Source organism: Hemicordylus capensis, chromosome 5, assembly GCF_027244095.1.
Source record: "Hemicordylus capensis ecotype Gifberg chromosome 5, rHemCap1.1.pri, whole genome shotgun sequence".
Classification (NCBI taxonomy): Eukaryota; Metazoa; Chordata; class Lepidosauria; order Squamata; family Cordylidae; genus Hemicordylus; species Hemicordylus capensis.
Window position 1 is genome coordinate 134,650,461 of NC_069661.1, and position 17,388 is coordinate 134,667,848.

Below are 17,388 nucleotides of genomic sequence, written 5' to 3' on the forward strand. Positions count from 1 at the left end.
TTGTGTTTGAAAGAAAACTGACAATAAATGGTTAAATCCATTTTTAAAAATGAGATGTACTTCAAGGGATCAAGTACAGCTTTTATTCAGCCACTTTTCATCTGAAATGTCATATGGATAATCTTCAAATAAAACTGCCCTAACATGAGAAATTCCAAGCTAATTTGACTAATATAAGATGAAGCTAATATAAGATGAAGCTAATCCTCCCTTGCATTCTGCTAATATTGGTAGAATATGAACTGTGTCACATACTCTCAACAATGGAGTACCAACAGGCACTATATAATAGTTGTAATTTTCACAGAATTCCTTCAGTAAATAATCTCTCTCACTCTCTCATAAAGCGCTATTGTGCTTTATGTAGTACATTTATAGTAGTACATTACTATATGTTGGTAATGTACTACTAATTTATTTCAGACATAATGCCAGAATGTACAAGAGAGAAGAAAAATGGAAGCACGCCAGAGTCCCCCATGGCTTCTGGCCACTTGCTTTGGACCTCCATGTTCTTAGCATTTGTCTAGAGAGGGCAGCGCCAAATGCAGAGAGGGTTCCTCCATGTCATATGGAACCCACATTCAGCATTGCTCTCTGCAAACAACTGCCAAATGCTGGGGTGCTCCAGGAGTGTGGTCAGAAGATGTTGGCATGGAGCAGGCCCACTCCTCTTCTCTCTCTCAGCAGTCAATAAATGCAGGGAAAGGAACACGGCCATGGAATTCAGCCTGAATGTACATATTATGCTTCTTGCATGTGAAGGGGCATAACAGACACAGAAAAGCAAACAGTTACAGCTACAGCTGTCAGTTGGGGTTGCCAATTATTTAGGAACACTGTTTCTCACATACAGTTGAACATATCTTTGTTTAATTAGAATTCAAGACTGTATAAACTACCTTCTGGTCGAGCCTTTGGTTTCTTCAGTCCTCCATCCTGCATTAGTTCAAAAGCAAAGGAAATATTGTGAACCTGCAAAACAAACCAATAAAAAAGCACCTAGTTAAATTCTTTAAATGTTAACAGAAGATTTTATGTCCTCATTTTTCCTTATATTACTTATTTATGTTTACTTGGATGCATTCTTTGCAGAAATCTTAAAGTAATCTGCATAGTGAATGTATCATCTTATTTCAAGAATGATTGCATTGCTTAAAACTTTTAGAATCGGGTCAACTGTTAGCTATTATGACATATGGAAACTGCCTGCTTGGATAACCATTGTAGACTGTCAGTGTCCACCAGAAACTCATGAATCTCAGCCACAGTGACAACACAGAGATAGTTGAACAGTGACTCTTACCTAATATGGAGGCCTCCTAAAGTGGAGTCTCCATATTGATGGGCAGTATATCTCAGATGTAGAAAGTTCAAAAGCAGTTTGCAAGCACCTTGTATGCCCTTGCAAGTTCCCCTGCCGCCTTGTCACTGCCTCATGTTCCATTTGCTACCTCACCCCACCATGCATCCCTGGCAAGCTCCCTTGTCACTTTGCTGCTGCTGCTGCTTCAGTGGAGAGAGAAAAGAAAAGCCCGCCAAGGAAAAGGAGGGGCAAGACGACATTTGTTTAAGCATAGAAGTGCCAGAGTACTCCTAGACTTTCCTTATCAAGCAGCTATGTTCAGAACCAACTTTGCCCCTCCCAACTCTGGCTTCAGAACCTGCATTGGTCAAAACCGATAATAAGGGCCATGAGTTTATTTTACTCTGTTATTATGGGGATGTCAGTGGCTAATAACTCATGAAATACTGGATCAATTTCTTTTCAAAATAAAGGATGTTGTTCAGCATATACTTGAATTTTTATATCAGCCATTTTTCAATGTATCTGCAGTGAATTTGAAGGGGTGGTGTCTCTTGATGTCTTCGTGTGGTCAGGCAGATATGATTGATTTTGATTTTATGACCAATAGAATGTTCAGGGCTGATAACGGGGTGTGTGGCCAAGATGGCAACAAGTAACAGCACAAATCATGAGTTCCTGCCTTAAAATTGGGCTTCTCCTCACTGGAATTGAAATTCACAAGTAGCTCCTAACCACAGAAGAGCTTTCACCTTAGTTCGCTGCAGTGCCCGCCCTTCAGCTATGTTAGATGCAACAGAGAAGAAGATCCCCTTCCTGGAACGTCTGTGCCCCTGTGATACTTGGCAAGTTGAAATCACTGAGCATGTCCTCCTACACTGCCTATTCAATAGAGACAGCTGCAGTATGTTCTCCCACTACTTCCAAAGTTGCCAGGCCACACAAGTCAGTTCTTCATCTCCCTACTACTCTCTAACCTCAACCCTTTTATAGCATACATTGCCAACATTGTTGTTGGAATGTTGTTGTATGTGCAACTGCATACAAAATTTGCCAGGATCTGACCGCAAGCAAAAACTAATCAGGCCCAACACAGCTCACACCTGCACTCTCGCCCCTGCTACCGTTTTCATTTTATCATATTTTAATCGAATCTTAATTCTAATCGTAACTATTCTATAGCTTCTCATAGATTTTAGTTTTATTTTCACAGTCTCTAACTTCTTACCCTCTGTGGATTTACTTTATAATATTTTAATTAATTACATAACAGTACATAGATTTTAGTTCAACAATAAGATTTTAGCTTTAACTTTACAGTTACTGTTTCTACAGGCATAGGCTGTTTTTAACACCACTGTTGTGTTTTATCTTGTGCAGAATGTTGAAACAACTCATCTTAACTATACTGGCACTATTGTATAACAAATATTTATTTTCAATACAGAGCTTCAAGACATTAAGTGCTTCACATTACACATTCAGTAAAAATTATAGCATCATAATGTATTCAGTAGTGCACAGTGCGCTCAGGTCAAGGAGAGGTTTCACTCCAGTACTGGGAACACCTTTGCATGTGTCACTGTGATGAAAATGTGATGCTTTCCCCGATACTGAAAAGAATGGATCACTCCCTTTATGTGGGTGCACTGGAGCCCCGTACACCTTTGCCTCATCCAGGCAAGGGCTAAACTCTCAAGGAAGCAGGCTTCTACATACACATCTCTAGCTAAATGGAGCACTGCATGTGTAAACAGCTGCTGTACATGGTTCCCCAGCCATGCCCATAAGCAAGGGCTGCACACATCCTACCAACTTGACTGTTTTTTAAAGGAAGGGTGTTAAATTCTGCCATCTCCTGCCTAATGGATTGGAAGGGACTGGACTGGTATCGCATCAACATAGCTGATGGATTATTATAAAGCTACTGGTTATACTACTGGGATTTATTAGCTGCTTGAGTGGTTAACTTTATGGGCAAGCTTTTCAGCAGGGCTGGGCATCACATCACTTGGAAGCAACTGGTAGATTGTCGGGTGACACAATCTAGAGACACAAACAGCTTGTTCTGCTGGCTGTATTCAGCAAATAAATTGACTCAGAGCCACCTGCCGTTCTATGTTAAAATAGCTCTCTCTCTCTCTTTTTTTTTTTTTTGGTTGCACCACATGAGACGCAAGCTTTATGTAGGCAACAGCCTCACTCTCAAATCCTGCTTGACATGAGATCACTTCTTCCACCCCCATCAGCCATACACACATACACTCCAACTCAGTCACCAGGTGGGAAGGATCTGTGCCGTTGTGTTTGCAAGGGGCAGCATTTTTGTACCCCACTTTTTTTTTTTTAGGAGAGCAAATAGCCAAGTCAGATTAGAGAGGTTTCATATACTATGTTAGGAAATTTGATAACAAATATTTTCTCTACGCAAATGCTGAAATAGTAAGAGAATCTCCTTTTAAGAAATAAGTATAACATCATGAATTATTCCTTCAAATGATTAAAATGTTAAGATTAATTTTATGACTAATTATAAATTCCCTCTAAAACAATTAAAAAACTGCATAATAAATCTTGTTTCAAAACTGTACTAGGGGTACTGGAGGATTAAAATTAAATGATGAGAAGACATTTACTTAAAACAAAACAAAACAATTCTTAGCCTTTGTTTTCATTCTTTTAACAGAATTTAGCATCCACAACCATTGATCATGGATCATGGTCATCCACCATGAATAAAAGCAATGTAAAAGAAGATGCTCCAACCAAGGGCAGAGGCCCCGGAAACAGGCTTTCACCAGTGGCCCTTCCCCTCACTGGTGCATGTTTGTGTGTGCGAGCACACGCATGCACCAGCCACACCCCCTGCACTGATGTCAGATGCAGGGGGAGTGGCCAGCTCCTGGAAGAGGGGACACGCAGCCTCTCTTCCGCTCCTTCCCAGCCACTGAATGAAGGGTCAGCTCCCTCTGAGAGAGGGAGAGAAAGGAAGCACCCATTCAGCCCTTCCTTTGCCGGCTGGAAAGGAACAGGAAGCTGTTAAGGAGCAAGTGAGGAGCTGGCTTTGTTTGTCAGCTGGGTATGAAAGGAGGACAAGGTGTGCCCTGGGGGAGGGGCAAGGCAATGCCATGGTGCCCCCCCTGGCCACAGCAGCCCAGAGATTTTTGTCCCCCCTTGTCCAGTGGGGGCTATACCACTGGCTCCTACCACTTCAAATAAAAAATGCAATATATTTCCTGTGTGGACAAAAAATGATGTTAATTGTTTTTACAAAAAAATTCTTTTGTACACAATTCTTCATTGGGGGCAGTCTGCAAAAGAATTTCTCTAAAACCCATTGGTTTAATAGAACAGTGGCACCATGAGAAAATCTGTTCTCCTTTTTGTTCTTGCTCTTTGTTTGAGTGCCCTCATTGTTTGTGGAGGGATTGATATGGAAAGCAGGGAATAGTGGGAATAGAGATTATAATGTTTGTAGCTATATTTCTTTTAAAAATAACAAAACAGTCTTAGATGTAAATGTTTGTACAAGTTGCCAGTTTATGAATTATTATGTCTCCTTAAGCCACCATTTTGTGACTGGCTCCACCTCCCTAAGTTGATCTTTCATTCTGCTAGCTTTCAAAGCTCTGGTTAGCTTTTTAAAAGAAGCTCCTGAAAGCCTAAAGCCTATCCTTCCATTTTACAGTACATTTTCACTTAATTATGAAATGTTAACAGCACAACTTATTTTCAGTCACTGAGAAAGCTTTTTGGCTTCAAAGACAAGAAACAGGAAATGATGAACAGTGCTCATAGAACTTCGCTTACTGGGATTTCTACCCACCTTCTGATCAAAACTTTCTGGTGTTAAATAGAAATTGTGGAGTGGAACAAAATAGTCTTCAAGGAGGCCCATGAGCAATACCAGGTATACACCATCTGCAAACTTAAGAGAAATATCAGTGATACTCCTGGTGAGACCACAAGAGGAGTCAAATAAAGTTTGTAAACAGCAAGTTGAAAGAACAAATAGCTCACAGAGCATCTTAGCTCTGTTCACAATACTCATCATGTTTTGAGACATTTAACCATTTTCCAATTCAGGATGAAGATGGGGGCAGGGGAAACAAAGTGTGATGTAGTAAAACAGAAAAATGTATTCTGGAGTGCATCAAGTGCTTGCTTGATCAATTATCATTTCTTTGTTTATATACCACCCTTCATACACCACTTTACACATGCATAGGAGCTCATAGAATCCTATTCGCTAGTATAGGGATGCAGAACTCAAATGTTCATGGGGGGCAAAAACAACCTTGACTGGAACTAAATAGGCCACACTGTGAAATCCTGTTTGCATGACTGAACACTGCCAACCTTGTGTGGGTAGTTCAGGGGGCCATCCTGATTGGAAATGATTGATGGTGGCAGCACGAACTCAAGGTGAGCAACTGCAGGGTGTAAAGGCTTTAACAAATAGGGTTTTGCATCCCTGGTTCTCTACAAGCCCCTTCCCTTCACTCCATTCAGTTGAATGAATTAGGACTGCATCAGGAGATTTTTCTTTTTTTAATGAAAAACTGTTACAGATGTCTACGGTGTGAGTCTGTACTTTATATTGCAACTTGACCCTGAAAATCCCTTACCTGTGTTTCTAATTCTGTCACTTCCAAATTTAGCTTGTTAAGGTGCTTGTTTACAAAAGTGATCAGAGACTGGAAAGAAAAAGACACAATGATCAAAGATATAAGCAAGCAAGAGCCAACCTTCATTTTGTTTGTTGTGAAGACCTGTCATCCCATTTTTGGCCTCAGGGGGTTGGGGAGGGGGTTTAAGACAGACGGTTCCTCCTCTCACTGTCCATCTGTGCTTTTTATTGGCCTTGTCTCAGCCCCTGCATCTCTTAGCAAGCCCCACCCTTCAATCCCGTTGGCCACCCCCCCTTTCCCCCAGTTGTGCCACTCCTCAGTAACCCGTTGTCCCGGATCCTCTCCCCGTGACCCTCTGCCTCCCTGGTGATCCATGGGGCTTCCTGTGTCCTGCCCCCAGGGCGAGGCAGGCTCAGTGGTGGCTCAGTGGTCCAGCCCGTGCTTGCCCAGCCTGTGCTGCCACCAGACTCAGTAGGCTCCTGGCCCATCAGGCACAGACCATGCCCATCCTGGCAAGGCAGGAGCAGTCCCACTTGGCAGTGGGGCCGGGTCTCCCTCTTGCCCGGGTGGCAGAGCCACGTTCTTCATTGGGGCCCACGGAGATTGTTAAGCGGGTCCCCAACAATGTTTTTTAAACATTCTAAGAGAAAAATATTATGTCTGCCATCCAAAACCAGTAACATTCAAACACTGATTTATTAAAATACTTTTATAATATTTGGAATTTGGTGGAAGTTGCATTGATGTAGTCGAGGGGGGGACAGGGAGATTCACCAGCAGGAAATTCACTTCTGCTCCCAGGATGGGCCCAAGTTCTCTCTGGCATCCTCCTCATCCCTGCTGCTGCTTTGTTTCTGCAGAGGAGGCTGATTTGTGCTGCAACCAGCATGCTAAAAGTCTTCCTTTCCTTAGTTGGTGGTGTCCCCTCCTCCCTATCCTGCAGAACTAAGAGCCTATTGGCTCTGCTTCTGCAGCTCCGGCTATGTGATCTCTCCCACTCAGAACTTGAACAGAGGGAGGGAGCAATCTGGGCTGCTCCGTAAAAATAAGAACATCATCACTTTTTTTCTGTTGGGGGGTGTGTGATTTCTCTCTTTATGTGCAATTTCTGGGAGCGGGGGTGTCCTTCCCCTGCCCTATGCAGATAGTTTCTGTGTGCCTTTCTCTGAAAGATATATTTTTGTTCCTCCCTCATTTGGAAGCCTTATTTGGAAACTGTTGTGGGTGGGGTTTTAAAACTTGAAAAGTTTTTAAACAGTCCTCACTTTAGTCCCACGGTCCTCTTTTTAAATAGAGATCTCCTACAAGATTATTGGATAAATGCCCCTGAAGAAAGCTTATAGCTGAAACCCATTGGGCATATTATTCCTACACCAATAAAGATTTCACACAGTTCCCAGCAACCTAAGACTTGGTCTTTTCTACTGCTTTTTCATTGGGTGCGTCCTTCCTTTTCTTTCCTTTTTGTAGTTTTCAATTGTGCTAGAGCAAAAAAACTGATTTTGTGTGTTTCTTTCTGATTTTGAGAAGCCATGTGGTGACTGATTTTGGGGGTGGGTGCTAAATTGTGTGCTGGCTTTAATTTCGTCTGTGTTTTTTCCTTCTGTCTTTGTCTTGTTTAAAATATATTTATATACTGCTTTTCAATATATAAAATATATTTATATACTGCTTTTCAACAACACCAACAAAGTTATATAGCAGCAAAACATTTAAGAATATGGTTCACTGCCCCTGGAATAGCTCACAATGGGGGTGGAGGTGGAGAACCCTAGACTGAGGATTTTGATAGTAGCTTGTATAAGGAGTTGATAAAGGCATGTTTGTTTGTTTTAAATGGCCATGGTGATATGTATAACTTGTACCAGATATGCTAGATGCTGTTATATCTTGTGTAAACTCTGTGGTAGACTTTATCCCACAGGCTAGAGTTCAAGATCCCTATTTTCAAGATTGCATTCAGGTAGATCCCTACCTGGATGGGAAAATAGGGACATGCTGGCAGATATGGACTGACAGTATATATTCCTGTGCATCTTTGCTCAGAAATATGTTCCATTATATTCCATGAAGCTTACTCCCAGGCAAATGTGGGTAAGATTCTTGATGGACCATTTTTATGCTAAGAACAATGATGGGAAAAGCTTAGACCAAGTTATTGTTGCTTGGGCATTGTTTTGGCACAGCATATTTCCCTTCCACTTCTCTGCTCATCTTTGGTAGTCAGAAGAAAGGGCAGGATCTAAATATAGCATTTTCAAAGTTATAAACACTTCTGCAGTAAATCATTAAAAATCAACCAGTAGACTGATTTACTTCAAACTGAACACAGAATATTTTTCTCATGTATGAAATATTTGTAATAGTAGTACCAATTCTGTATTTAATAGATTTTGTGATTCAATAGAACCAGCCTGTGGGGAAGGAGAGCTGGGCTTTGTTAGCAAGCATGAATGGTCTCATTAGCTAGGCAAGGTCTGTTTTGGCTTGCATATGTATGGTAGACTACATGTGAACACTGTAAGATTATTCCCATTAAGGAATATCTTAAAGGCCTTAACTTAGTGGAAGAGCAGCTGCATGCTTGTATGCAGGAAGTCCCAGATTCCCTCCCTGAGAGACTCTTGCCTGTAACCTTGAAAAAGCCACTGCCAGTCAGTGTAGACAATACTGAGCTAGCTGAACCAAGGGCCTGACTCGGTATAAGACAGATTCCTATGTTCCTCTGACTGAGGCAGGCAAATTAATTGGGTGTGGGGGCACACTGCTTCTTGCTTCTGTATCTCTGAGGTAGGGCAAATTAATATGGGGAATGTGGTGAGCAGGCAGCTATGGCATGCAATGGGCAATAAAGACCCCCAAGCAAGTCCTGCTTGCTAACTATATAACTTGCAATGTAACAACTCTGGAGTGGCTTGGCAGAAAGGTTTGAAATTGCACACAAAAACTGGATTCTCTGGTGTTACTGCATTTTCTACCACGAGTAACAAAATTTGATAGCTGGACCAATCTCCAAATTCAATTCACAATGCTACCAAAATGTGCTTCCACCATATGAACTGTGAAAACTTTCTGCCCAGCCATTCTGGAATTGTATCATGGGATGAAAAAAGGGGGGAGTACCAACGTAATATAAAAACAGCACTGCTGGATCTAGACTAGCATTCTATTTCCCACAGTGACCCACCACCAGATGGCTCTGGGAAGCACACAAGCAGGGGATAAAGGCAGGCCTTCTCTCCTGCTGTTGCTCTCCTGCAACTCGGGAGGTAGCCTCTGAACCTGGAGGTAGCCTATAGCCATCAGACCAGTAACCATGGATAGACCTGTCCAGCATGAATTTGTCTAAGCCCCTTTTAAAGCCATCCAAGCTGGTGGCCATCACCACATTCTGTGGCAAAGCTTTCCATTATTAATTACGCTCTGTGTCACTTCCAGTTGGACTGCTAACGAGGCTGCATGCTTCCCGATAGGGGAGACCGAGGAGTTATTTTGGGGGTTTTTGAGTCTTCACAGCCCCCCCTCACCACCCTGGATTAAAGGGTTAGATCAAGATTGACCATTGTATCCCCCAGAGCCTGCTCCTTATCTCAAGGCTGCGCTGGAAAGAACAGCTTTGATTTAAGTCGAGCGGTGGGGGCTGGGATTCATCAAGCTGCATTCCTTCATCGGAAATCCAGTGGACAGAAGCCGTTCTGGTGTCCAATCTCTTTCGGTTTGGATTATAATTAATGGTTGAAGTTCAAGAAGCTCACCTCTCAGCGTGATTAGTGATAAATTGCTGGAATTCTACCTGCTTTTGCTGCAAAGATTGGACAGATCACAAGCCGATGCTGTGAAGTTGTCGTAAGTCTGCCAACTATAAATTAAGGATGGGTATTCAATCTGTGTACTAAATGCTGGAATTTAAAAATTGAACTGACGGCTAAAAGTTCTAAAACTTAAAAAAGCAAAGCAGTCGGAATTATTATTTTTTTCCAGTACCTTCTGAGAGAGTTTAACTAAACGAATAAGTGATTTGCTGTTTGCTGTTGAATATGTCTATCATGAAGTGCACCAATTAGAGCAAGAAGGCAGATTATTTAAAAAATTTAACTGGTGGTGATAAGATTTAAAGGTTGCGGTCTGGAGCTGAGTTTATTTGGAAAATAATTGCAGGCCTCTACTTTCTTGGACAACAAGGAGGCTGAATCTTGCTGTAAGAGCTGTGTTGCTAGAGGAGTTGTAAATAATGCAAAAGGCAAAGCAGCAGAACCAAACACAGAACCAAACACAAACTAGGAGACTTTCTGTTCCAAACCCAGGCCTGGGTGAAGGGAAAATGTCTTCAGAGTTAAATGAGACACTAGTTGCTATGAAACAGTTACTAGAAGCTCATACTGGCACCCTCCAACAAGTAAGTCAGGATATACAAACACTTAATAAGAGAACATCAAATATTGAGGAGATAGTGAAAAAATTGGCAGAAGACAATAAAGAATTTAAAACAAGGGTGGAAAGCCTGGAGCAAGATGTGGGATTACTAAGAGATGACAGGGAAAAATTATTAGATCAGATGGGTTTGTTGGAACTGAGGCAAAAAGAGCGTTTCCTGAGGTTTAGAGGAATCCCAGAAAAAACTGGTCAAGATATCAAAAAAGTGCTTAGGGAGGAACTCGCACTACTTTTGGGAATTTCAAGTGAAGACATGGAACAACAGATAGATGCAGTTTTCCGTGTGAATTCTGAATATGCCACAAGAAACAAATTATTTAGGGATTGCATGGTTCAATTCAACTCCAAATCAATTACAGAGCAGATACTGCAAGCACATTTTGTCAAAGCCCTTACCACTGAAGCTCAACAGATAAATGTTCTGAAAGAAATACCATCCAGGATTTTAAGGAAATGTAAGGATTACAAATTTTTAACAGATGCTTTAAACGCCAATGGAATACGTTTTAGATGGGAAATACCTGAAGGGGTCTTCTTTTTTATTTACAAGGGGAAGAGGAATAGATTCACAGAGCTCCTCAAAGTGCAAGAATTTTGGCGGAAATACAATAAAACTTTAACTTCTGAGCACCCAGTGCCTTCAACACATAATTCTAACTAGCCAAGATGGATTATAAAATAGCTTCATGGAACGTGAATGGGTTAAATAGCAAAACCAAAAGGCTAAAAGTTTTTCATTTTCTTAAAAAACAAAGCTCGGACATTGTATGCTGACAACAGACACATATTAGAAAACAAAATAGAAAATATTTGGTTAATAAGGCCTTGGGACAAGAATTCGTTTCCTCTGACAAGAAAAAAAAAAGAGAGGGGTAGTGTTTTATGTGAAACAACAATTTGAACCTAAGTTGATTTTTAAAGATGATGAAGGTAGGGTGCTAGCTTTGGAAATCTTAGTTTCCGGAATCAAAACGGTGATAATTGGAATCTATGCACCCAACGAAAAAAAAAGTAGAATTTTATAAATATTTAGAACAGAAGATGGCTGAGGTATTGAATGCTAATTTAGTTTTACTGGGAGATTTTAATGGGGTTGTTTCTACATCCTTGGATAGAAAATCTGATACGTCTGCAAGGCAGACTACCTAAAGTTTTTTTTAATTTAGTAGAACATATGGATCTCTACGACTTGTGGAGAATCAAAAACTCAAATGCAAAGGAGTATACTTATTTCTCTGAAAGATACAAATCTCATTCAAGGATCGATATGGTCTGGACATCTAAATCTATTACACCGTGTATGAAAACAATGGATATCTTGCCCAGAACCTTTTCAGATCATAACGCAATTTGCTTTACATGGAAGAAGAAGGGAACGGTTTCCTTTCGCTGGAGACTGAATGAATACTTGCTGAAAAAAGCGGAAGTTGTGGAGAAAGCCAAAAGGAAGTTAAAGGACTATTTTGAACTGAATTTAAACCAAGGAATGGACAATAAGATAGTTCGGGATGCAGAAAAAGCGGTTATGAGAGGTTTTTTTATACAACAAAATGTATACTTGAAAAAACAAAGGGGATTGAAAAAAGAGGGATTATTGATGGAGATTTCTAAAAAAGAAAGAGAACTTCAATGGGCTAAGGACAAAAAGAAGATTACTCAAGTCATTAAAGTGCTTCAGCAGCAGCTCTCTATGTTACTATTAAATGAAGTTGAACGGAACTTAAAATATGCGAAGCAAAAGTCATTTGAATTTGCAAACAAACCAGGCAAGTTGCTGGCTTGGAAAATTAGTAGTGAGAAAAAGAATAAGTACATATCCAAGATATCAACAAAAAATGGGCTTTCCTATGATGAAAGGGAAATAAAAGGGGAATTTTTTAGATACTATTCCAAACTATATAAAGGAAATAAAGTAGAAGATATAAAAATCGACAAATTTCTTAAGACACAAAATATTCCAAAACTTTCTAAGGACCCTATAAAAATTATGAATGCACCGATATCAATAATGGAAATAACAGAAGTAATAAATCAAAGCAAAGCTAATAAGGCGCCAGGGCCCGATGGGCTACCAGCTTCGTACTACAAATCTTTTAAAGATCAAATATTACAGCCTTTGCAATGGATGATGAATGATATTTTGCAAAGAGGAATTATGCCGGAGGCTTGGAAGTATGCTAATATTGCAGTAATTCCAAAACCGGATCAAGATTTAACGCAAGTCAAGAACTACAGGCCAATCTCACTCTTAAATAATGATTATAAAGTTTTTGCTGCCATTTTGGCAAGGAGAATGAAGGTTGTATTAAGACTTTTTATTCACGAAGATCAAGCAGGTTTTTTGCCAAAACGGCAATTAAGAGATAATGTGAGAACAGTTCTGAATGTATTGGAGTATTATGAAAAACACAATGATAAACAGATAGCTATGATCTTTCTGGATGCAGAGAAAGCATTTGACAATGTCTCCTGGCAGTTTATGTGGAGGCTATTGGATGTAATGGGAGCTGGTAACAATTTTATTAGGGCTATCAAGACAATATATTTGGAGCAATATGCTAAAATTATTATAAATGGGGAATTATCAGATAATTGTAAAATACAAAAAGGAACTAGACAAGGCTGTCCACTTTCCCCATTACTTTTTATATTAGTACTGGAAGTGCTTTGCAGAAATATTAGAGAAGATGATCAAATACAAGGCCCGGAAGTAGGGAAACAAGAGTATAAACTTAGAGCCTTTGCGGATGATGTGGTGTTTTTTCTAGAAAATCCATTAGAGAAGATTGGATTTTGGCCAATTGGCCGGGTTTTATATAAATAAGACTAAAACCAAGGTGTTGACAAAAAATATGGACCAGAAATCTAATGATAGATTTTTTGAAATACGTGAACTGAAAGTGGAGAAGAAAATTAAATATTTGGGCATCTGGCTGACAAACAAAAACTCTTTGTTGTTTTCAAATAATTATATCAAAATATGGAATACAGTAAAAACTGACTTGCAAAGATGGACTAGAATGAACTTATCTTTAATGGGAAGAATTTCAGTTGTGAAGATGAATGTTTTACCTAAAATGCTGTTTCTTTTTCAGACTATTCCTATAATTAACACCTTAACTTGTTTCAAGCAATGGCAAAAGGACATAACCTAATTTGTTTGGCAAGGGAAAAGACCAAGAATTAAATTTAAAAATTTAACAGATGCTAAAGAAAGAGGTGGTCTTACCCTGCCAGATTTAAGGTTGTATTTTGATGCTGTTTGTTTGATGTGGTTAAAAGAATGGATAACACTAAGAAATCCCAGAATATTTGATCTGGAAGGATTCGATAGAAGGTTTGGATGGCATACATATCTGTGGTATGATAAAAGCAAAGTGCATAAAGATTTTCTTAATCACTATGTAAGAAGGAGTCTAATGAGAGTGCGGGTAAAATATAAAAAATGGTTGGAATCTAAAACTCCATTATGGCTGTCCCCGATTGAAGCTTTAGCACGTAAAGAGGTAAATATGCAATCGCAATGGGGTACCTACAGGGATTTGTTATGTTTCCAAGAACAGGGCTGTAAATTAAAAAACCTAATTGAAGTACAAAATTTGGTTAGTAACTGGTTTCAGTACCATCAGTTAAATGAAATCTATAAGAAGGATCTTAAAGTTGGATTTGAGGATCAAATGTCGAGATTTGAGAAGGAGCTGTGTGAAAATGATGAAAAATTAGTTTCTAAGATGTATAAGCTGTTGTTTTTGGAGGAGACAAGAGATGAAGTGGTTAAAACGACTATGATAAAATGGGTTCAAGATGTGGGTCATAATATAGATATGGCAGCTTGGGAAAAATTATGGAAAATGGATTTAAAGTTCACTGCATGTTATACTTTAAAAGAAAATTATTACAAGATGAAGTACAGGTGGTATTTGACACCCCAGAAATTAGCATTAATGTATAAAAATGTTCCAAACAAATGTTGGAAATGTGGACATTGTGAAGGAACTTTTTTTCATATGTGGTGGTCTTGCGGGAAGGCAAAGGCCTTTTGGGATATGATATATAATGAGTTGAAGAAAATTTTTTAAATGACATTTCCTAAGAGGCCAAAATCCTTCCTGCTGGGAATAATACAAGGAGAGTTTTCCAGAAGAAACTTAACATTTTTTGTGTATGCAACCACAGCGGCCAGAATAGTATATGCGCCGAAATGGAAGGACAATGAAATGCCCTCAAAAGAAGATTGGTTGATAAAAATTTTGGAATATGCTGAGATGGCAAAACTTACAGTATTGATAAGGGATGAAAACTTGGAATGTTTTAAAGAAGACTGGAAACCATTCTTACTATATTTAAAGAACTATTTTTCTAATATTGACTTTTCAGCAGGGTTTGAAATTTAGTAATAATAGCAGGTTGGGTAGAGTAAAATCGAGTTTGCAATGTGTAGGATATATGTTTTGAATTACTATAGCAAAGGTTGACTTGTATAGTTAATGAATCGTGCTGATTCGTACGCGGGAAGTCAATATTTACTTAATTAGATGTAATGGGATTGTTAAGATATTGTAAAAACCAATAAAAAATTAAAATAAATAAATAAATAAATAAATAACGCTCTGTGTGAAAAAGTACTTCCTTTTGTCAGTCCTAAATTTCCCGGCAGTCCACTTCATGGGATGACCCCTGGTTCTACTGTTGTGAGAAAAGGAGAAAATTTTCTCTCTATCCACTCTCTCTACACTATGCATCATTTTACAGACCTCTATCATATCTTTCCTTAATCTTTGAAGAAAGGGGGGAAATTTGGGCAGGTTAATTTTTAGAAGGTGGTTTTTTGTTTTTGTTTTAACAGCCTGCATGTTTGAGCACAAAACAATAAAACTGCATTTAAAATATTTTTTTTAATTGTAAATACCCTGTGAACTGCTCAGGGACCTTTTTGTATGGGGCAGTATATAAATGTACTAACTAACTAACTAACTAACTAAAATGCAGATAAAAATGCAAATACAGTGGTATTGGGACGTGGCCATTTGGGGTGTGTGATCATGGGTGGGGGGACTGTCATGGAGAGCGCCTGCACTTCTGAATTTGTGATTACACCACTGGGAACTTGAGAGTCAGTTCATAAAAAACTGTTTTCATCGATGCAAGCAGCTCTTGGAGCCAAACTAGAGTTTGAGAGCATCCTGTGTTTGTTAAACACATGCCTGTCTCATTCATCTTGCCCTTGCCTTACCTTGCCATACTCTACTGCACTGAAGCAGTTTTTACCCAGTACTGTACTGGAAGTGAGTTGGGTAGGAAAAACCTGTATTATGAAGCTGAACATGGGAAGATAAGGTGGGGAGGAGTAGGTTTCACTGCCCCTTCCCATGTCCCTGCTGGTATAAAAAAGTAGACCTCACCCCATGGGACAAGCATGTGTTTTACAAACACATTAATCTCAAACATCTAATTTGGCCCTAAGTATTCAAATTATTTTGTATGGGGGAAACATAATGCTTTGGAGTCTTCTAAAACTTCTGACATACAACCAAACTGGACCTTTCAGGAGGCTTGTTAAACCGTGTTGAAAGCCAATCATGTTGCGAACTAATCAGTCAGTCACTGTGGGAAGGAGGCATTGAAGTCATCAGGACCTTAACAACCAAACTGAGGCAAAACCTTCTCAGAGGCTTGCCCTGGCAGAATGGCACAGCATATTAAAGCTCTATCCCCATTGCTCCTGGGCAACTGCAATGGCAGCACTGCCTTTTCTTCCTTCTTGCCCCCCTCTCCAGGTCCTTTGCCATCCCCCCGCCCCACCTCCTCTTTGGCCCCAATCTGGTGACAATGAGGAGAAGCAGTGGTGCTGCTGCACTTTGCCTGCTTGCTTTCTCCCTCTGGGCTCAACAAGTTGGCAGTGGCTCCTGCTCCTGCTTGTCAATACTCCAACCACCATCTCATTGGACCCAGGCAGAGAGACTGAGAGGGTGAGCAAGTAAGTGAATGAACAGCAGATGCTGCTGCCACCGCTGCCGCCGGATTCAGCCTACCCAAGAAGAGGAAGTGGGCAGAGAGAGGGGGAGCTGCAACAACTGCCAGTCTCCTCCCCAGAGAAAAAAGAATAAGTCCCAACCAGTCTCTCAGGTTCAGCTGCTACCATATGTTTGAGCATATCTGAAGGGGAACCACTGTGGGTTATCTCACACAGGCCCCACAAACATATAAAGCCTGCCCTGAACACATCATAAATGTCATTACCACACACCACAGATGCTAGAACTAGACATGGGGGTCACTGTTTTGGGGTGACCAAAACATAGCCACATGTTTTTGCAATGTCTAGTTCTACTAGATGGGAGGAGAACTGATCTTGTAGTAGCAAGCAAGAGTTGTCCCCTTTGCTAAGTAGGATCTGCCCTGGTTTGCAGTTGAATGGGAGACCACTTGTGAGCACTGTAAGATGGGAAGAGCATCTACATGCTTGCATGCAGGAGGTCCCAGGTTCCCTCCCTGGCATCTCCAAGATAGGGCTGAGAGAGATTCCTGCCTGCAACCTTGGAGAAGCCGCTGCCAGTCTGTGAAAACAATAATGAGCTAGATGGACCAATGGTCTAACTTTATAGAAGACCAGTTCCTATGTTTCTATGCTCTTACAGGTTCCTTACCCTGTAAGTGGTACCAGTTTCCACTACAACATGTAATAGCCTGCAGGTTTAAACTGGCATCCTGCATTCTTAATACTGTCTGATGCCATTCGAAATTTTATATTCCACATACATTGTTTTACATCAAAGCAGCAGAAATAACAATCTCCCCCCCACCCCTGCTCATATTATAAGGGCTGATTCAGACAGATGGCCCTTTACTTAAGCACCTCATGAGAGTGCAAGGCACTGCTGAGCTTGCGTGGGGCTGCTGTCAATACCTCCATGTGGGTGGTCTGTACATAAATGCTTCCAATATAGACACATGGTGCCTCCATGAGATTTTTAGCTCTGTTGGGAACTGCAACATGTCCGAACCTGCCTTAAGGTT

At 40.3% G+C, this 17,388-nt stretch overlaps 1 protein-coding gene across 4 annotated transcripts in view; it reads right to left on the reverse strand.

Moving 5' to 3' along the window:
• Positions 1-17,388, reverse strand: part of PARVB (parvin beta) — a 90,266-nt gene that overhangs the window by 17,622 nt on the left and 55,256 nt on the right. For 3 of the 4 annotated variants that reach the window (XM_053257704.1, XM_053257707.1, XM_053257706.1), the window contains exons 10-12: positions 5,935-6,003; positions 5,133-5,234; positions 903-975 (exon numbers count right to left, since the gene is read on the reverse strand). In XM_053257704.1, the coding sequence (XP_053113679.1) occupies positions 903-975; positions 5,133-5,234; positions 5,935-6,003 (244 nt within the window). The remainder of the gene's footprint in view (positions 1-902; positions 976-5,132; positions 5,235-5,934; positions 6,004-17,388) is intronic. The other variant, XM_053257705.1, reaches the window with a different exon arrangement.